General features: G+C 41.1%; 3 protein-coding genes across 3 annotated transcripts; all 3 read right to left on the reverse strand.

The window, feature by feature from the left end:
* Nucleotides 1–1,380: 1,380 nt before the first annotated feature.
* LOC133721847 (protein IQ-DOMAIN 12-like) lies at nt 1,381–4,729 on the reverse strand. The gene is made up of 6 exons (XM_062148589.1): nt 4,447–4,729; nt 4,214–4,329; nt 3,827–4,120; nt 3,087–3,317; nt 2,032–2,166; nt 1,381–1,852 (listed from the first exon to the last, which is right to left on the reverse strand). The coding sequence occupies exons 2-6, from the start codon at nt 4,286–4,288 to the stop codon at nt 1,736–1,738; spliced, it is 852 nt and encodes a 283-aa protein (XP_062004573.1). The 5' UTR covers nt 4,289–4,329; nt 4,447–4,729; the 3' UTR covers nt 1,381–1,735.
* A 1,186-nt stretch (nt 4,730–5,915) lies between these two features.
* On the reverse strand, nt 5,916–9,967 carry LOC133723429 (probable inactive purple acid phosphatase 16). The gene is made up of 5 exons (XM_062150255.1): nt 9,937–9,967; nt 8,611–8,835; nt 7,671–7,947; nt 7,184–7,352; nt 5,916–6,293 (listed from the first exon to the last, which is right to left on the reverse strand). The coding sequence occupies exons 1-5, from the start codon at nt 9,965–9,967 to the stop codon at nt 6,081–6,083; spliced, it is 915 nt and encodes a 304-aa protein (XP_062006239.1). The 3' UTR covers nt 5,916–6,080.
* Nucleotides 9,968–15,422: 5,455 nt separating this feature from the next.
* On the reverse strand, nt 15,423–16,507 carry LOC133723862 (heavy metal-associated isoprenylated plant protein 47-like). Its single transcript, XM_062150724.1, has 3 exons — nt 16,385–16,507; nt 16,169–16,247; nt 15,423–16,071 (listed from the first exon to the last, which is right to left on the reverse strand). The coding sequence occupies exons 1-3, from the start codon at nt 16,388–16,390 to the stop codon at nt 15,914–15,916; spliced, it is 243 nt and encodes an 80-aa protein (XP_062006708.1). The 5' UTR covers nt 16,391–16,507; the 3' UTR covers nt 15,423–15,913.
* Nucleotides 16,508–21,558: the final 5,051 nt, after the last annotated feature.

Below are 21,558 nucleotides of genomic sequence, written 5' to 3' on the forward strand. Positions count from 1 at the left end.
GACTCCGTTTGTAGTTGCTCAAGTAAAAGGATTAAGGTCCTGAACAATTTATCATTAATGAGATGGGGCTCTGGCGAAACCCAAACCCTAGCCCTGAGTCATGGCGCCCGGTATCGGTCTCCCTTCTACGTCATCTGCTGATGACACTCAGAAGCCGATCTTGTGCGACGACTACCCAACTTAGCCCTAAGTTACTCATCATCTCTTGCCAGAAGGAAATAGGTGATGTGAGGGATATGGATCGGTGCTCCAGTCCGATTAGACTCAATGGTGATTGGGTGGACAAATGGTCGTGTCAGATCAGGCCGAGGCGAGGCCGGCTCAAGGCTGGGTTGTACGCAGTCTGGAATGACCGTACTGGCGCATAAAGGCTAGAAACCAAGAGATGAGAGGCCCTATGTGGCGGACGTGTGACCTCTAGACCCGGATCAAAGCGGCTAAATTCAGATTGATGGCGGCAAGGGCCTTTGCACTCCAACCAGTGGAAGTGGCGGAGATAGTCGTCGTGCACCGTGCAGCGAACCAGGCTCTGGAGCATGCAGAGCACACCTGTGGGGTGTCTGAGACGATGACGGTGGCTGCATCTGATGCCCGGATTGGCAAAGGAGTGGTAGTGGCGGCGTCTGGTGTGCTTGGCAAAGGAACGGCAAGTGGGGTGCCCAGATCATTTTGGGGGCCCGAATGGATTGGGTGGCCCAAATCATTTTGGAAGCCCAAAAGGTTGTGGTGGCCCAAATCAGTTTTGAGGCTAAAATCAAATGGGCCTGAAGTGTCCAAACCTGCTTTGAGTTCTTGTTGGAATTGAGCTCTTTGGTGGACCCTGCGAATAGGCTATGTTTCTTCAGGGTTTCGTATTTGGGATCCTATATGCACGTATTTATCACTAATATGTGCATTTAGAGGGTGAGCTTCTTACTTATTACTTACACTGATGATGTATATTAACTATACATAAAAATGTGCATCCAATACTTCTTTTTCCTAACCTAGCTGCTCTGCTAGGGTTTGCTTTCTAGGGTTCTAGAGAGAAAGTCACCGAGTGCCATTACCATGGATATTATTAGCTTGAATTGCAGGGGAATCTGCAATGATGCGACTGTAAGGGCGTTGAAGGACTGATTACCCAGAATCGTCCCCAAATTGTGTTTCTATGCGAGACAAAGATCAGTAGGAAGGAAGACTGCCAAGCGCTGCAGTTGTTGCTAGGGTTTCCTCATTCTGTAGAGGTCCTTAGTGATGGTCAGTCAGGAGGGTTGGCGTTGTTTTGGTGGCGGTCATGTAGTAGTTATAATAACTTATGCACATATTTATCACTAATATGCAGGGTAACTTATGCACATATTTATCACTAATATGCAGGTTATAACTACTACATGACCGTCTTTTAACATTTATTATTGCTTAAATATAGATCCAATATTCCAACAAAATCTATACATTCTTAACATTCTTACTAATAAAGCTTGCTAATTTATTGAGCATTATAAGTAAAATTATTAAACAGAGAAGCCATTCTCATTATTAAGGTAAGTTTGATTGTACTGTCCATCCGGTGATCCTACTCGTTGTTTCGGCATGCCCTAGAGGCCTTGTCTCTCCTTGGCAGATCCTGACATGGCCACCATTGCAAGCTGGCAAAAAACTGGAGAAGTTGCCTTCAAGCTACGGTCTTAATCTTGACCAGAGTTATGTTTTGCTTGACAGAAAGATCGTCTTGAAAATGAAAGGCATACACTCATCGACCTTCCACTGAATATTCATTTCTCAAATGTCTCAGTTTAACTTGTGAAGTTCCAAACGTTCCACCAGTACTACCATTTGAATCTTCTAACATTTTCACATTCTGGCTTTCCTGAAAATATAATTATGTCGCACAGAGTTACTGGAGGAAACTAAAATACAGCTATAGTTATGTTATGGCCAACTAAACATAATAGCCTAATTATTTTGGATTCAGTATAAATTGTTCCTCTTCTTTTATTTCTATCCAACGGAGATAAGAAGAGTTCATAAGATTTCAAAATGAAGTACCCGGAGAGAGAACGAGTATTTCTTCATCCGCTCTCTTTTGATTCTGGCCTCTTGCTTTCTTAGCCATATTGCTTCAATGTCCTCCTTTGAAATTAGACTGTCATCCCACCTCATCTGTCTGCTGCTGCATAAAAGCTGTCCACAAATCCATATAAACAACAATATTCAGTAAATTCATATATGGCATCATAGAACATTAAGCCTCATTGAACTATGAGTATAGAATCTAATCATAGCTAGGTACAGTTAAGAATGGACTTCACAAAGGAATGACTGGAAATTCTCCAAGCTGCATGTTCTTCATTTTCGTAATCTCTACCAACTTTTGCAAGAAGCTCAACAAGAGCTTTCTGAAGGCCTAAAACAATGTATATAAGTATGGAACCTAACCATTGTATGTGAAATAATACATATGAAAAATTAAATAAAGTTCAGAAATAGCTTGGAGATCAGCACTATACATGTATAAGTGCACATCTGTATGTAATTCTGTTATCTGCCGGCTACTAGAAAAGATTGTTCTCATTCTTCGTAACCTTTTCTTCCTCATTATATATATATATATATAGGATTTTTCTCAGGTGCGGACGTCTGTACCGAAATTTCAGTACGGATTTCGGGTTTTCACCCATTTTCCGATCACATATTTTGATCGTAACCGTTCAATTTTTAGGTCCTAATGTATAGATCATCTCTACAAAATTTCAGTCAATTTGGTGATCGTTAAGGCATCCAAACCTGTAATTTACACGAACGAACCGAATCATTCGAACCGGAACCGTTCGTGTACATTGTTGTAATTTGCAGTTTTGGATGCCTTAACGATCACCAAATTTGCTGAAATTTTGCAGAGGTGATCTATACATTAGGACCCAAAAATTGAACGGTTAAGATGTGAAAATGTAATCGGAAAGTGGGGAAAAACGGAAAATCTGTACCGTCCGCACCGTAGCTGAACTGTATATATATATATATATATATATATATATATATATATATATATATATATTTATGAATATAAATTTTTCATATATAAGATATATCGCATCACTTACTGTTATTTCTTTCTCATCCAACTCCCCTTTTGGCCTGCCAAGATGCTTCTTTTCGCTACCGTTGCATCTCACATCTACGGTAGAAATGCTCCTTTTCGTAACCTCTGTCTGCGCTTTTCTGTTAGATGGCAACCGCTTCAAAGATATGAGTGCTTGACGTCTCACAGCTCGACCACGAACTATGGCTTGAAGCCTGACCAGTCCTCGCAAGGCTCGCAATGCTTTCCTTGCCTGTTTCACTTGAAAATTAGATCATGCTAGTGACATGACATGATGGTATCCTCATTGCATGATATCAATTTGACTGCGTTGTAGATTCACACACACACACACACAATACAATAGTGGTGTTCCTAACTTTTTTAAGAACCATTTCTCTTAAAGGTTGTGTTTCAAAACACTTCGTGTTAAAACAAATTCCAGGTGTGATTAGAACTCCAATCTAATGCAAGAACAAATTGAAGATTGACAGGAACATATATTGGGAGGACTTACACCTCAAATTAATTACAATGTTCTCACCTGCTCGTCAACTTCTCCTAAATGTAATGAGAAGCTTTAAACCAATCACATAACAAGATCTTCCTTATGCATTCAAATCCTAAATCATATTAGTAGTTATACACAAGTTTTTGTCGGTCAAGAATGGAGGGACAAGTAATAGGGTACTGGTATATGTATATAACTGCCGAGTTGCCTGACTAGTATGGACATAACAGCATAGTTTTTGAGAAACTCACAAGATGCGAGCGATAAGCACTTTGAATTTTAATGGCAGCCATGTTCCTGTCAAACTTTGTGAAATGGTGGAAAGATTGTGAAGCTCCCGTTAGGCGCACAACCTCAGCTGCAGCTTGGGCAGCAGCTACAGCTGCCTTGGCTGCAACCGCTGTTGCTATTGCAACAGTCAAAGCATGTTTTTTCTGCTCTTCTGTAGCTTCACGAAATGCTCTTTCTGATGCTGTAAGCACAGCGTGAGAAGGGTAGTGCTGAAGTTCAAGTCTTCCAAAAATCCATCTCCACTTGTTTGATATCTGCAAAAGTACAGAAAGTAACAGGTATATTACACAAAATAGGGACACAAATTAATAAGCAGTTAATACAATTAAGGAAGAGTGTGATTCAACCTTTTTCGTGTTTGTCTTTAATTCTGGAGTAAAGAGCCTCTTCACCCAACCAAACCAGCCCTTTGTCCTTGCCATTATGTCCTCGTTAACTTGTTATGTTAAACATAAAATTCAAGCTACAGAAATACAACAGAGAAAAGTAAAAAAAAATAGTATGAGCACCTCGTGACACTTGAAATGTTCTAACTAGACTCATGAATTCTTAAGTTCTTTAAGCTAAAAACACTAGAAACCTGTTAAAGCTATCACAGCTTCATGATTCTCCAAATGGACTTTTCTTTGTCTTGATATATCAGTAGGTTCTCAATGGTTCTTGTTTACAGAAAGAAAGACTGAAAGCAAGAAATGTAAAGAGAAAGTCCACTCATTCTAATGAAATTGCTGAAGAGTAAGTCTACTTATATAGTCAATTCCACAAGCACCCTTGATGCTTCAAGTGTCAATGGAAGTCTAACATACAGATTAACTGATAAATAATGATGCACTGCCTAGATTGTATGGTATATCATGATGACTTTGGTCCAATAAGAACCATCTGGCCAACACTATTTAGTAGATATATAACTAAATTGCAAGTTTATGATGTATAACTAAAATGAATGGCCCCCTCCTCTCTTTATTTCTGTGCTGCACTACTCGATGTGAGTCATGTGACTATATGACCAAGTTTTGACTTGTCAAATTAGAACTTTCGCCTCCAAAGTGTGACCCAGTAAAGTGAGACCAAACTGCCTTTTGAGCTGTTCAATATCCATAATGAATCAAGTCTATCAATTAATGGCCTGAATCTTGTTCAGCTTTTGCTTTCTTTTCTTTTCTTTTCTTTTTTGTTTTTGGCCAAATTATTCAACTTTTGCTTAACTTAGATTTACTGATTGAGGCTGCAATGAGTTGTCCTAATTAGAATAGAAAATGACCCTTTGCTAATAGGACCTACCTTGATTCAGAAGAGCCTCTTCACCCAACTAAACCAACCCTTAATAGACTAAGGGCCTTCCTTTACCCAGCAATGATCCTATCTCTAAATCCCCATCAAAGAACCCATTATTAGTATTTCATTTTATCTTTTATTTTCCAGTTTGTATTCTTGATTAAAGAAAGTAATCTGTTCTTCTTCTTAAAAAGAGAAAAAACCAGCTTTTAGATTAATTTATTTGAAAACAGGGGTCAACTAATCATCAGCTTGATGGAAGAAAGAGTTCACCAGTAAGCATGACAATATTGAAATGAAAAGCATACTAACACTATCATGACTAAATGCATTCTCAACACTTGATGCAGTTTTCAATCTTGAATATTTATGTAAAGTATATGATTATAAAAATAACATTAAACTTGCATTTCAGAGTGGCGGAGCTTTGCTTCATGTTCCAGGGACCATAAGATGAATTAAAATCAGTTTTGCTTTTAGTGTGCTATGCTTTCAGTTTTAAAGGTCTATTAACAAGAAAAGAATAACAAAGAGAATTAGTATTATTATTATTATTTAATTTTTATTGGGTCACTTTAAAAATTTTGTACATTCAATTCTTTGGTGGTTAGATCATTCTTTGCTTTAGTACTAAGATATCCAGAAGCTGATAATGCAGCTTGGTTTGACTGCAAAAGACTGGAAACAGCCAACCACTGGGAACAATAAATAGAGGTAAAGCACCCTAACAACATTATACTGTTCAGATCAACAGCATTGAGCATTGAAATATTGAAGCATGAAAAGAAGAATACATTGAAATATTGAAATACTGTACAGAGAGATGCGTGTTGTAGTTTCCATGTATATACACATTTATTTTTTCTTTAATTTTATATTAGTTTCAAATAGTTTCCTTTCTGCTGGTAGCACAGAAAATCAGAAGGAAACAGTTTATTAGGGACTCAAGACAAGTTCACTATGTACACTACCATCCTCCATTCTAATCCAAGATTTAATAGAGAAAGGCTGCTGGGTGATTTCTATGATTCTAGCTCCTCTAGCCCAGTTTCCATAGCCACCATAACCAGTATGCCGAGCAAAGCATAGCCACAGTTTCTTATAAGGGCAGCACCAGTCCAATCCATGGTTGTGTCCTACAAATATTGCCTGCCACAAGGCCAACGAAAACAAATTACAATGAGCTAATATGTGTCCCACCAAACAAAGCCATAGCTTTATATGAAGTTCAATAAACCTATTACAGCTCAAGGAAACCCAATTGATTCGCAATTTTCACCTGTAATGTCAACTGTATTGATCGACTTATCATCTTACAGTTTAATAATTCGCACAACCTATCTGAGTGGTAAACCAACATAAGTTATCAGTGGACAGCTCTTACCTTAATGAGAAAACAAATGAGGTACATGCACCACCAAATGTGGTTCTGCAAGCTTACCCAAAGTCTCCAGCCTTCTACTAGATTTAGTTTTGGTTCACACTAGGTCTAGGATAACCCAAATCTGAAACCTTGATTATTATTTTGGGTAAATCTTTTTACTATAGAATTACCATGAACACCAACAAACTAAGCTCTGGAAAGGAAAACTGAACTAACTCTGACACCCTCAGGAAAATGTGGCTAACGGCGCTAGCCAATGCTTTTCACAACCAGGATACACTTGATCAATCTATAACTTGGCTCTCCTTAAATCAAGTTCTATTTATGTAAAGTAGCTGATTTAGTGCATGCTTTGTGTCTAACAATGCACAAATGGAGCATGAGATAACCTGTCCTAGCCGCACAGTATAGAACAAATGATAAGCTCTTTACTTGATCTTGCAGCAGGACGAAAAGAAGCCCCATTTTAGATCTCTCTAAAAGCAAGAATTCACTGATAAGACATCTTGTAGCATCAAATTCTGTAATTTCTAAATGTGGGTCTATCGGTTTATATATCTGAGCTTCAACAGTGTATACCAGTTCCATCTGTTTATCGTTAACCATACATCCATACTTATGGTACATGACAAAAAAAAAAAAAGTTTGAACTCACCTTGACAGAAACCCTTTCAGCCAAAAATTTCATGATGCCATTTTCAGCGTCTTGAGTTGCTACTCTCTCCTTATTAATTGAACCGACACAAGGCTTGTGTATACCAAATCTTGGAGCCGCTTTCTTGTAAGCACGACTTGGTATATGCCAAAAGATTAGCTCAGGCACCCTGTCAAATAAGACTTTATTTGGTTGACAAGGAACAAGAGAGTAAGAAGATTAAAAAGAGATGATTTAGTAATTTGAATCAGTTGTCTTCTTTTGAGGAAAAAAAAAAACAATAAACCCATCAAGTCATGTAAATCTCTTCCCTTCACTAGAAGTGAGTTTTTGCATGTCTTGAGCTCGAAGCAGACACATAAGTGTAAAGAAACAGATCCGTATTTTTTATGTTCATATAATATCGAGTAAATAAGATGCCAGATTCCACTTGTTAAGAAGGTGGACTAAGAATAATAACAAAGGTTCTGCTTGCACAATTTTCTACCTTGAATCAGGGTTGATCTCTAGAGCTTTCTGACGGAACCATTCTGCTTGGGCACTTGATAAAACTTCTGGGTAGGAACCACCACCAGAATCTAGGAAATATAAAAATGCCACAGGTGATCCGGGATTGTTTGACGAAGAAACTTGGAGGACATAGTTAGATACACTAGGCCAAAGTTCTTTAGGACCATATCGAGAATATGAAAGAGGGCTAAGTGCAATCTCATTTTTCATCAACTCCAGACGATGTGTGCCTTTGAAGCTACAGTCTTCTTCTCCTACATGACAGATGGAATTGTCATAGCAGGTAACTAGTATCAAAATGCTTACTGATTATTCTCCTATAAACTAAATGTATATAAATCAAATAAAAGAAGATAACCATATCATATAACAGCACCAACCAATATTTTTCATTCAACAAATTCAATGTATCACAACCGAAATGAATTTAATTATAATCCAAGGCAACAGAATTGGGAAGTATTGAATCAATTGATCAGAGTCACTAGTCTCTAAGTAAGAGTTCATCAGACACAGTGAAGGTGTCCTGCTTAAATTCATCATAGATATTTGAATGTCAGACTCCTTTTTGAACAACATTGCTTTAGAAGATGTAAGCAAACAACTTCTGGAAATATAAAGTTGGAGCTAAAATATGAATACAAATGTTTATGGCCAAAAATCATTTGGATTTTTGCTTTGTCACTAAAAATCATCAGAAAGAAAGCTGACTGTATCTTGAATAACAGTACTTATTTAGTAGAAAAAAAAAAAATCAATAATTTTATGTTTCCATTTTCCATTAAGTTCCCCAAGGAATTTCTCCATCATCAATGCTAAGAGTAGAGCAATCGGTCATTGGTCAGAAATTCATAATTACTCAGCAAAAAACAATTCATCTTATACAACTAACAAACTAACATGTTAAACTTAATCACCTGAGCATGAGGAATTGGCTACAGAGCAACGAATTTCAGGAATTCCGGGACCTGAAAACCACTCCATCGGCCACTCAAATGCCGCATCATCATGGTTTCCAAAAACACTGGCCCAAGGAATTCCTCTGGCTCTTGTTGGAGAAATTGCCTGATCCCAATACAAGCTTGCATTTTTAATTGCTATATTGTTGGCTGTGATGACATCTCCAAGATAGATAACAAAATCTGCCATGTTCTTGTCATTAGTTAGAATTGATAGCGATACAACCAGCAAATACTTGGACTAATGAAATGCTCATATTAGCCATATGTAGTACAAAAACGGTATACGCAATCTTTTCTTTTTATTATTTCCTTCATATAGCAGGTACACTCTTAAAGGAGTAAAATGCAAGTAAAATCTACAGATGAGATACTGTAAGAAGATTCATAGCAAATCCAGGGATGTCAGTGAAGCCAGCCATGCATCCACCCCGACCCAAGTTTGTGTTACGGCCCTAAAGTGCCTCAAAGCAAGCTTCTTCTTCCACTAAGAGGGAAAATTCCTGGATCCACCAGTGATTGTCTACCGATTCATTCCATGAATTATACTTGAAGTATGGTCAAGTGATATATGTGAGACCGATGCTTAAATTTCTATTGTCAGCATCCAATGGACCAACACCACTGCGATTAAACGAATTTGGCTCACATCATTCACCAGTCACATACTCACATCTATATATCTATGGACTGTCCAGAGGTACCATCTTGTACATAGTGCAACAGAACCACAGGAGCAAGATATGAACAATAATAAACAAAATGGAATGTGACTTTGTGATATGTACTCCCCTCATTTCAATACAAAAATACCAATTTCATGTCACACCATATGAACCCACAAAATTGTTATTCAATGCAGAATTTTACATTGTACTGATTGAAAAGTGATTATATAAGAAGTATTTATTTCAGTCTTTTGGGTTGCTTATCAAGAATAATCAATGCTTAGCATGCTGTGGCTGAAATTGTTACGGAAGCAATTGTGTGTCATAGGTGATCAGTGGTTCAGTAGAATCGCAACCTACATGTCGATAGTGATGCGTTAAATCACTGATCTAGAAAACCCCTAAACTCCTTTTCAGTCCCAAATTTTTAAGTATTGAATAGGTCAAATCAGTTTAATATATCATCAAATGTCTAAACCCGCAACTTTTAATAGGTCTCTTTCTGAGTCGTTGTGCTAACTAAGCGAAAGCAAGGATAGAACATAAACAAAGACATGAAAATTCAAGTTCAACTGACTGCCCAAAAAAGAAAAACATGAGACGTCGACACACCAACCTGGGATTTCATGATCAAGCACAGTGGACATGACTCTGAGGGAGTTGACAATGACTCTGAGGGAGTTGACATCTTGGAGTGGACCCCAGTCGGTGGAGGCGGCCTCTCCGAAATGCAGGTCGGCAAAGAGAGCGATCTTGAATGACTCGCCAGCACCGGGCAGTAGCAGATGGTGATCACCGTCCGGTATGGTTGGCAAAGCCGCCACGACAAGGGAGTAGAGATACACATATGTAAAGGTGGTGAAGCAGCACAACACCCTCACCCTTCTTCCCATCATCATCATCATCATCATCAGAAGAAGAAGAAGAGGGTGGGGTTGGGGTTAACGAATAAGACCGAGGCCGTTTTTTGGTGGGAAAAGATGCGGATATATGACCGCATTATCCCGATGATATTCAAATTACCGATGTGGACAAGGAAATTAAGGAGGTCGTTTTGTGCCCCGTGACCCTGTCTTTAAGGGGTATTTCCACTCTCTGCCCAATTCTATTGAAACAAAGTTATCACACACAAATCACAAATGGAGTTGCCAAGACATCTTGTGTACTTTCGACATATGGGTTTTGAGTAGGGCTGGCGAATAATGACTAAAAATAAAGTGATGCAGAACTTGGGGGTATTTTGGGCATGCCCATCTGTTGCTTTTGATAGAATTTTAGGCCCCTCTTCAATAATCGATAGCTATATTGGTTTCGGGACTAAATTTAGCCCTTAAAATGTAATTGTTTAATAAATAGTCTCAGCAATGAAAGACCAAATTTTAGCTATTTTTAATATCTTATTATTATTTGATTAATTTTTCAAATTTATAATCTTATTATTTTTAATAATATTCTTTTTTTTTTTTTTTTTGAATAAAGGGCTGGTGCAGCTGCCCTCAAGCCTTGATTAATGAAACTGTCGAATACAAGGGGGGGACATTGAGCCTAAACCCCTGATTACAATAAACACCTAGAAAACGTCCTGAAATACTAACAGGAGTCTCTACCAAACAACTGTATTCAACGAGGCACCAACTAGCAAAGAACGCTCTACTGGCGACTCTATTTGCTTTGAAATAGCGGTGACATAACGGAAAGATAACTCGATATGTAACACGATTACAACATAGCATAATTACCATAAGCACAGCTTTCCTACTATGTTGCCGCCGGAGGATAAATCCGACGACACTTAGCTTCACCCTGCCACTAGGCGGTAGCGACCATTTGACGAAGCAAGGAACTCGCTGCCTACCCAGAGCAGACAAGGCACTTAGAGTGCATACACAGGCACAAGACCCGACTAGCCCTACACGACAAGTGTAGGAAATTATTACTCGCAATAAGCGCAGCCAAACTAGAAAACATAAATAGATAAAAACTGTAAATAAATAAGCAGCCAAGATAGGGCCCAAAAATTGAGCCCTAACCCAAGCACAAGCCCAGACGGGGCCCACTAGCAATGTCCAGGCCCAAGAGACCAAATCAGCAAGGAGCCCAAATCCCTTCTCAGCCCAATTCAACACCTGCATCCACGCCGCCGCCCAATCACCATGTCCGCCGCCCAGCCTCCGACATCGGGCCCCCTCCACCGGTGCGTTCCCGCTGGCCTGTCGCGCTTCACCACCGTTGAAACACCCAACCCTCCACCATGGAGCTACGCCACGATTCGAATCAAGCGCCATCGAGCCGCCTTCATCCATCCCAGCAAGCCAACGCTCCAAACCAGCAGACCACCTATCCCAACCTGCCTTCCACAGACCGCCACGAGCCGCTCCGTTCTGGTTTAGATCCATCTCCAGTCCGGTCCCCATCCTCAGCGACAACACAGATCCAGCCATCTCCTTACACCGAGAGAAACAATTCGAAGCCCCCTTCGACCGCAGCCTCCACGCACTGGACATGCCAACAACCAGACTTCCCGTCCGGCCGCACACAGCATGCGCCGGAGCGGCCAGAGGCCGGCCCCAGCGCCGCCGCGCAGCCGGACAAGAATGAAGGAAAAACTCAAGCACGGGCTCTAGGGTTTCAGCGCGTGAGGCGCGTTCTTCTTTTGGAATTTTTTTTTGTGGTAGTGTGTTATCACTTGAGGAAATCTAATGGTTATTTTTTTAGACGTAAGTATTTTTTTTCTAACATGTACAATTTTGATAAGCTAAAACATTTACGTGGTAGTGTAAATAACTATCATATAGGATTTTCAAGTGCTACGTGTCCACTTGTAAGATAATCTTCATATTCCCAATTAGATTTGATGAACACATGACAGCTCATATCTTAATAGAATCTTATCATTTCTTGAATGCCACATGTCATGTTGTAATCAGCTCCCTGGATTCCCGAATAGATAACATATCCACGTTACAGTTCTATCTTCAACTTCAAACCTCAATAAAAAGGTTGCTTTCAGTTGCATATCTCACCATCTCATATATTTCCTCTCTAGTTTTTTGCTTAGCTTATAACTTTTCATTAAATTGTAGGATGAATTTCAACCGGTTTTCTAAGTGGGATGAGAGAGTACGTGGAGACAAGGAAGATGAAGAAGAAGATGAGGAATATGATGCAGAGAGAAGAAGGAATATATACAACATAAGCTATGAGGGAGGCAGCTACATGGTCGACTACTAACCAACTCTAACAACAACTTCAGTAAGGTGGTTCCGTTCCAGGCTGCGCTATCCATCCTCAAGACTGTGAGGTAGCTAATGCCAAACTGTTGAATGATTACTTTGTAGATAATCATGTGTACCCAGATGAAACTTTCAAACGACGTTAAGGGATGAGGCGTAAACTATTCCTCCATATGTTAATACATGTCCAGATGGCAGACTCATACTTTAGAATATTTTGTACCGCTTAGGTTTTCGATGATCCGTCATTATATTCAATACATATAATATCGTGTGTGTGTGCGCGCGCACTTCAATATACACATAAACCTACTGTTAAGTAATATAAATTTTGAAACAAAATATTCAAAAGCCTCTAGCCTTGGATGCAAAGAAAGATCCATTTCATCCAAAGGAAGATGACCAAGAGGTGTTAGGAGCTACAATTCCCTATCTAAGTGCAATAGGCACGTTATTGTACTTAACCCAATGCACTCGACCAGACATTGCATTCTCAGTGAACTTGTTAGCTAGATTTAGCTTAGCGCCAACGCAGCATCACTGGAATGGTATCAAGAACATTTTTTGATACCTAAAAGGAACCATTGATTTGGGATTGTTCTTTCCCTACAGAGGGACAAGAGGGACCGCAGATGAAACTGCAATCCCCAAAGGAAATGTTGACGGTGAAAGAGCCACATAATGTTTTGGTTGGTTTTGCTGATGCTGGGTATCTCTCTGACCCACATAAAGGTCGTTCCCAAACTGGTTATGTATTTACCATTGGGAACACGGCGATATCTTGGAGACCAACCAAGCAAACCCTTGTGGCTACCTCCTCGAACCACTCAGAGATCATTGCTCTACATAAGGCGGTTTGTGAGTGTATATGGTTAAGAGCAAGTTCACCTGTTGGGTTACCAGGTCACCTAGTATTCATTGCTTTTTAGTGTTTATTTCCACTCTCTGGGTCACGGGCACAGTTTCCAATAAGACCTGAGTCACCAAGTCAGCTTGCAGGTCACCAGGGTGACCCAGAAAGTGACCTAAGGTGACACATGGCGACCCAAGGCACGAAATACACTATGTCTGTGACCCAGATAATGAAAATACACATAAAAAGCAGTGAATAGTAGGTGACCTGGTGACCCACGGGTGAACTTGCTCTAAGAGCTATCATTACACATATTCGAGGGACTAGTGGTTTGAGTTCTACCACTGAATAGCCTACTTGCATTTGTGAAGATAATACATCTTGCATCGAATAGATGAAGCTAGGTTATATCAAGGGTGATAATACAAAACACATATCGCCAAAGTTTTTCTACAATCAGCAACAACAGGCTCTCCTCAAGATTCAAGTGAATCAAGTATGGTCTGAGGAGAATGTGGCAGATTTGTTCACCAAATCATTGCCTAAGGCCATATTTGAGAAACATGTGAAAAACATAGGAATGCGAAGACTTTCCAAGCTCCCTTGACTAATGTAAGGATCAGGGGGAGGTGTAGACGTCAGGGGGAGTCTATCACACACATGTCATCATCAAATGTGATAGATGCGTTGTGCTCTTTTCCTTGGATCAAGGTGTATTTTTTTGTCCCACAGGGTTTTTATTGTTACTTGGCAAGGTTTTTAGTGAGACAACAATTCATGCACCATTTTGTCTTTGACTTGGCACAAGGGGGAGTGTTAAAGGAAAAACACATTATGTGTCTTCGTCAAAGTAACTGACGAAGAGAAAATTAAGGAATTAGGGATTACAATTCAATCAGCATTTATCGTCATTATTGTAATCGATATTTCCATTGTAATTTTCTCCATATATAAAGAGATTATCAAATGAAATGAGTAAACCAATTCCCATTGCAATGTAATTGTTTTGACTTTACTTTCTTTTCCTTTATTTTTTTATTTTTTTTTAGAATAAAAAAAAATGTAATGAATCGAAAACTGTTATTATAGAGAGATGATAGCGAGAGAGAAAGAGAAGTTGCATGATCCTTTTTTATTTTTTCTTAATAATAATTTCTTTTGTAATTGTCATAATTATCCTCGTAATTTAATTGATTCTCAAAGTTTTTTAATTTTTAAGGGGCATCAAAGTATAAAAAAAAATTGATAATGGTTGACAACAAGGATTATCTTAGTAAAATTATAGATATAGAGGAAACAGAGACTCAAGGTGCTCTCACCCGAAACAAAAGGGTGTTTTTGTTGTTATTTTTCATGCTTGAAATGTTCTCCACTTTCATTTAAAGAAATATGTAAAAAAAGTAAAAAAAAAATAAAAAAAATCATAAGATAATATTTATTTTTTAAAAGAATCTGAATTATTCCTAAAATTAGGAAAAGTTACCAAATATTAATGTAGCTAGTGTCCACTTTTAATGCTAGATCGGTTAGTTACTTGCTTTAGAACTTGAACGCTCTGAAAATCAGGGGATGCCTACATCAGACCAGTGAAGTGGAGTCTATTTTGGTTTACAAGTCATCAAGTTTCAAGTGTCATGCAGATCCATACGAATTAGATAGAGGACCATTACTACTTGTGCGTCATTGTTGCTTAATTCACTGAAACTATATGTTGTCTAGCAATTACTGTAGTCAATGCATTCAAATCTTACTTAATATGTATATAACGTACTGACTCCTATTTAAAATTGGCTTTTTCTCTTTCATTTCTTACCATTTGTTATCAATGCCATTCAATTCAAACCAGCACATATTAGATAGATTAGTATCATTTTTGTTTTAATTGGTACATCTGGACTTAACTATAAGAGCATTCAATAATTGTTAAGATATATGTACATTTTTATATGTAAGATAAGATTAGCTAAAGCAAGTTTCGAGTTTAAATTATCATCTCTCAATAAAAAAAAAAAAAAAAAAATCAATGATAGCATTTATAGTATAAATGTGAGGATGAGTACTCTATCGATCGATCATTTAAAAAAAAAAAATCTTGTAAAAGTTGACATCGTTGTAAAAATTCTTTATATATAGGAGTCATGTAAAAACACAGGTAACCCGGAGTACGTGTGTTACCACACCGGTCTCACCCATGGGATAATTGAGTGAACTCATTCGCTTTCGCTTTGGTCTTGTTCTTCTAGCTAATCTAAAACTAACCTAAAACCATGAGAATTCTAATAAACTCTTCTAATCTTTTGTGCATAAGTATATAAACCAGTTTTTGGAATGAGTTGTTCGAAAAGACCGGCATGCATGCATGTGAATATAAAGGCCAATTACATATGTGAAAAAGACACTTGCACCTGTTGCACAAAAAACAGACACAAATCCCTTTTGGAAATGTCAGGGAAATTAAATGGTACAAGTCACATAGGAGAGCAGTTATTTGTCCATAGTAGCTCGACTTAGTTATCTGTGGATCCTTTCACTTGCTCAACCTTGACTAAATCGGCAGAGCCAAGCTTCTTCCTCAAAGCCCTAGTCAAGCAAACCGAGTCAAATCCATCCCCAATCACCTCCACATGATCTCTGTGTTCACCTTGTATTGACACTTTGTTTACACCTGTTTAATTAGTACAATTAATCATTAATTATCATTAAAAAACAGTTCGATCGATTTCAATGCAACTACAGGAAGTACGAAATTCATGGATGCATACCAGGTGCAGTTGCTGCAATCTTCATAGCCTTGGTTCTGCATTTGTCGCAATGAACCTGCAACTTCACAAGTATCTTTTGCTGCACAATGGTAGAAATTACAACAATCACAATCCAATTTCCAATTTGGAAAACCCGTTTTAAATTTGTACTAATGAACAGTAACCTTCACAAAATGGAGTTGAGATAACAAGTATTTGAAACTTGAAAGGGCTTACCATCATCTTCGAGATAGAGTGTGAAATGGATACTAGCTAGCTTTTTGAGTTGGGATGGAGAACTCTGTGAATCTATTGCAAAATATGAAGCAGGATATCACTATATATGCTGTGTTAACGTTAACATCGCCCCCAGTACTTATATAGGGTTGGAAAACTTCCTCTACAAGTAGTTTCCTGGTAAAAATATTATTTTTGTCATTTTCTGAGTTTGAAAAGTTAGAAGACTCAGAGCAAAAACCGCGGTTTCCTAGACTCAGGTCAACTTCAATGTTTGAAAATACAGAATGTTCTCATTCTCTTTATGCATGCATGTACCCACATTTTACGACAACCAGTGAATAGATTGTTAAATTACCGACGTGAAGAAAGTTTGGGTCAATTAGCCATTGCATAATTGTTCACTTGACACCTGGCAAACTTTTCATTCACTAGCCAAACCCATCACCACGTGACCTTGTTTTACCGGCCAAAACCCTTCTCTCTCCTCCCATATATATATTAATTCAATCACACACTCACCCGAGACACACATGGTGCCGCAACGGAAGGGAAGGGCCTTCTGCCCTTTCCCATTAGCACACCACCATTCCTTTCCCATCCACTACATTTCATCTTTTATTTATTATTTTCTCAACAATTTCGTTTAGAAATTTAAGAAGAACTCACTCAAGCTTCAAAGAATCATCATCGAGAGCATCACATTTTGTTGGTGTCGAAAAATTCCGTAGAGGAGTTTGACTCACCAATGAATGCGGACTGGAGCGGAAGCTGACCGGGAACAATCGAGAAGCTTCCTTTGAGCGTTGACCTGGAGTTTGACTGTCGGCTTGAGGAGAAGGGGGGATACCTGCAGAAAACCCTCCGATGCCTAAGTCAGTACGTTTCTCAATAGTGGAGTAGATAGAATTGGAATTCGATGATTTACCTCGACGTCGAGCAGCCTATTTATAGGTGTACTTTGGCGTGGGCTGCAACTAAACTTGCACAGCAAGTCGCAGTGACTTGAGCGGCACACCACCATTAAGGCCGTATTCACTCCTGCAATAACCGTCACTTATTGGCGGCCATAATTGCCATATTGAATGTCGCATTTATCGTCGCATTTACGACTACATTAACTGTCGCATTTACTGCTGCCATTACTTTTCTTTAATCGCCTTGATTGTAGGGTCAAATTTGTTGACCACCCCCACAATGCCCCCAAATTTTCTCATTGGGAATTCATCCCAAGAGAAAATTTCCAAAGCTCAAATTTCTCTATGGGCTCCACATCTTTATACTTCTCTTTGGGCACCCTTCTTTGAATTTCATCTAGGCCTTCCTCGTGTTGAAAATGTAGATGCCCGTATAAGAAGATCATCGTTCCTTATTTCGAGTCGGTATCTCATCTCGTCTACGACGCCGACATCGACGAGCCCAAATCAGGACTCAGATTTGCCTTTGTCTTGCAGCCATTCTAGTGTTGGGTCTTCGCGTCGCGGGCTCGTCTGCTTGTGGCGTCTCTGGTGCCTCGCCCACAGCACCGAAACCTAGTTTCTAGTCTCGCCTGCGCTCGGTGCCCCCGCTGAGCTGCCATGTTCCTAAGCCGTGCCCCCAGCGCAGCTCAAACCAGACTCCGAGCCTGAGGTACCCTGCTGCGAAACTCTTCCTCTTTTCCCTTCTTAGTCACCTAACATTCTACGACGTCGTCCTCGACGTTATGACGTCTCCTTCACAATGACCATCACGTCGACATCGACGTCGGCGTAGGCGTCGATGATGTCTTCTTTAATGTCTGCGGCGTCAACCTCGACGGTGGTGACTTTTCCTCAATAACCTCGACACCAACCTCGACGTCGGTGACGTCCTTCTCAATAACTACGATGCCATCCTCAACGTCGATGATGTCGCTCTCAATAACCTTGGCGCTAACCTTCACTTCGGTGTCAACCTCGACATCGGCGCCAACCTCGACAGCGGGACGTTTTTCTCAATAACCTCGGCGCCAACCTCGACGTCGGTGACTTCTTTCTCAATAACCTCGGCGCTAACCTCGACGTGGCGACGTCTTTCGCAATAACCTTAGTGTCGACCTCGACGTTGGCATCTCATCGTCCGCCCTTGGCGTCAACCTCGACGTCGGCGTTGGCATTTTTCTCAGCGCCGACCTTGACCTCGATGTCGGTGTCGACCTCGACGTTGGTGACGTCTTTCAAAATATCCTCAGTGTCAACCTCGACGTTGGTGACGTCTTTCAAAATATCCTCAGTGTCGACCTCGACGTTGGCGTCTTGTCGTCGGCCCTTGGCGTCAACCTCGACGTCGGTGTAGGCATTTTTCTCAATAACTTCACCTTGGTGTCGACGTCAAGCATTTTTCTCAATAACTTCACCTTAGCGCCGACCTCGACGAGGGTGCCTCGACGTCGGTGTCAACCTCGGGTCGGCGTAGGCGTCTATTTTAATGAAGGCAAGGGCGTCCCTCTCGACGAGGGTGCCTCAACGTAGGTGTCCATTTCGACAAGGGTGCCTTGATGTCGGCGTCCATTTCGACTAGGGAGCCTCGACGTCGGCGCCTCGACGTCAGCGTCCATTTCGACCTGGGCGCCTCGAAATCGAAGTCTATTTCGACGAGGGTGCCACGTCGTCGGAGTAAGCGCCTCGATGTTAGAGTCTATTTCGACAAGGGTTCCTTGACGAGGGTGCCACGTCGTCGGCGTAGGCATCCATTTCGACAAGGGTGCCTCGACGAGGGTGTCACGTCATCGGCATAATCTCCTCGGCATTAATCTTAATGTCGGCCTAGGTGATGATGCCCAGGTGACGACGACGACGGTCGCAACGACCGTCATGGCTTGGACACGTATTCCATTCTCCTATATGCCCCCTTGTTTTTCTTGGCTCCTATGGATGCCGATGATCTCCTATGTGACGATCCAATAATTGCCTCCCTCGACGAGGATGCCTCGAAATCGAAGTCTGTTTCGACGAGGATGCCTCAAAATCGAAGTCTGTTTCGACGAGGATGCCTCGAAATCGAAGTCTATTTCGACGAGGGTGCCTCGAAATCGGCTCTCCTATGTGCCCCTTGTATTCCACTCCCCTAGTTGCCCCCTTGTTTTTCTTGTCTGTGCTCGCAGACGCTCATAAAGAAAAACAAAACGAGAGTAAAATATTCGAGGCATGGAGCTGTGCAAAACAATAGAAGAATGGAAACCAAACCGTGATGGCGAGTCTATCCGCCACGCATTGGTTACACACCTTATATCCTGCATGATTAAAATTCGTCACGCCATCCCACCCCCGCCTGCAGTGAGGGTGTGGTCCATCATCCCTCGGCGGGGGTGAGGCACGTCATCCCACCCCCGCTTGTAGCGAGGGTGTGGTCCATCATCCCACCCCCGCCCTCGGTGAGGGGTGAGGCACGCCATCCCACCCCTGCCTGCAGCGAGGGTGTGGTCCATCATCCCACCCCCGCCCTCGGCGAGGGGGGAGGCACGCCATCCCACCCCCGCCTGCAGCGAGGGTGTGGTCCATCATCCCACCCCCGCCCTCGGCGAGGGGTGAGGCACGCCATCCTACCCCCGCCTGCAGCGAGGGTGTGGTCCATCATCCCAACCCCACCCTCGGCGAGGGGTGGGGCACGCCATCCCACCCCCACCTGCAGCGAGGGTGTGGTTCATCATCTCACCCCCGCCACCGGCGAGGGTGAGGCACACCATCCTCCTCGAAGCATTAAGGTAACTGTCCTACTCGAGGAACCAGCTCCTATAAATCAAATGTTATTGTCCTACTCGAGGAACCAGTTTCGAACCATTAAGGCAACTGTCCTACTCGAGGAACCAGCTCCTATGAATCAAACGTAACTGTCCTACTCGAGGAACCAGCTCCTACGAATCAAATCAACTATCCTACTCGAGGAACCAGTTCCGAACGATTTAGGCAACTGTCCTGCTCGAGGAACCAGCTCCTACGAATCAAACGTAACTGTCCTACTCGAGGAACCAGTTTTGAACCATTAAGGCAACTGTCCTACTCGAGGAACCAACTCCTACGAATCAAATCAATTGTCCTACTTGAGGAACCAATTTCTACAAATTGAATGCAACTGTCCTACTCGAGGAACCAGTCATACATGTTAATAGGACAGTCCTACTCGAGGAACCAGTCCCAATGATATTATTCACACGAGAAATACAAAATACATAATTTCAATAGTCTCTCGAATGAGATATCAACACACACAAAAATCACTTAAACTCTTTTATGTTTCTTACCTGAGTTTTACGAGTTGTGCCATCTTTTGATCAAAATGAAGTCACCATATTATCGTACCTTCTCCATTACTCGAGATGAATTTCGGCGCATGGACTTTTCCATGAACCCTCTGATTGCCTTAATTTATATCATTTTATACTGAATGAGTTTACCAGCCTTCATTGCTGTAATGATTGCTGGTCGCACTCCCTAACACTTATATATTCCGTGCCCCCTTGTCTCGTGGAGCGGGCAATATCGACTTCTCTCAACCTCGTCACTAGCCTCCGGTTGGGGGGGCGACTTCTCAAATATTCCTTCATGACCGTGTCTTTTGTATATGGTCACAGGGTGAATCGTAAACCATTCTTCAAGGGGATAATCTTGAGGCTTCCCTCCTTTATCACTCTGAATGTCATTCTTTGTGTTATTCCATTCAACTTCTCTCGAGGTGACAACGGCAGTGAGTTGGGCTTCGCGTGCTTCTTTGGCTTTTTCAATTCTGATCTCCCCCTGAACCCTTGTAATGATGTCGTCCATGTCCTTTGGCGGATCACGCAGCAAACTTTCGCATAATGGCATCCCCAAAAGCAATCCTTCTCGGAAGGCGATCGCGGCGAATTGGGGATCACAATTAACATGGCGCATTTCAGCTGTAAACCTTTCGAAAAATTTCCCTACTTTTTCCCCCGGCTTCTGCTTGGTACTAAAAAGAGTCGTCATATCCTTTTTTTGCTTGCGATTGCATAAGTATTGCGAAATGAAAGCGCGGCTCAATGTGTCGAAATCCAGTATAGAATGTGGCTTGAGATCTTGGAACCATGTCGATGCCGATCCCGTGAGACTGGAAGGAAAGATCTTGCACATTAATTTCGTCAGTTGTCTCGATGGACATTTGTTGTTTGTACCCCTTGATATGGTCCACCAGATCGTTCG

The sequence above is a fragment of the Rosa rugosa genome, chromosome 7 (genome assembly GCF_958449725.1).
Source record: "Rosa rugosa chromosome 7, drRosRugo1.1, whole genome shotgun sequence".
In the NCBI taxonomy this organism is placed as follows: domain Eukaryota; kingdom Viridiplantae; phylum Streptophyta; class Magnoliopsida; order Rosales; family Rosaceae; genus Rosa; species Rosa rugosa.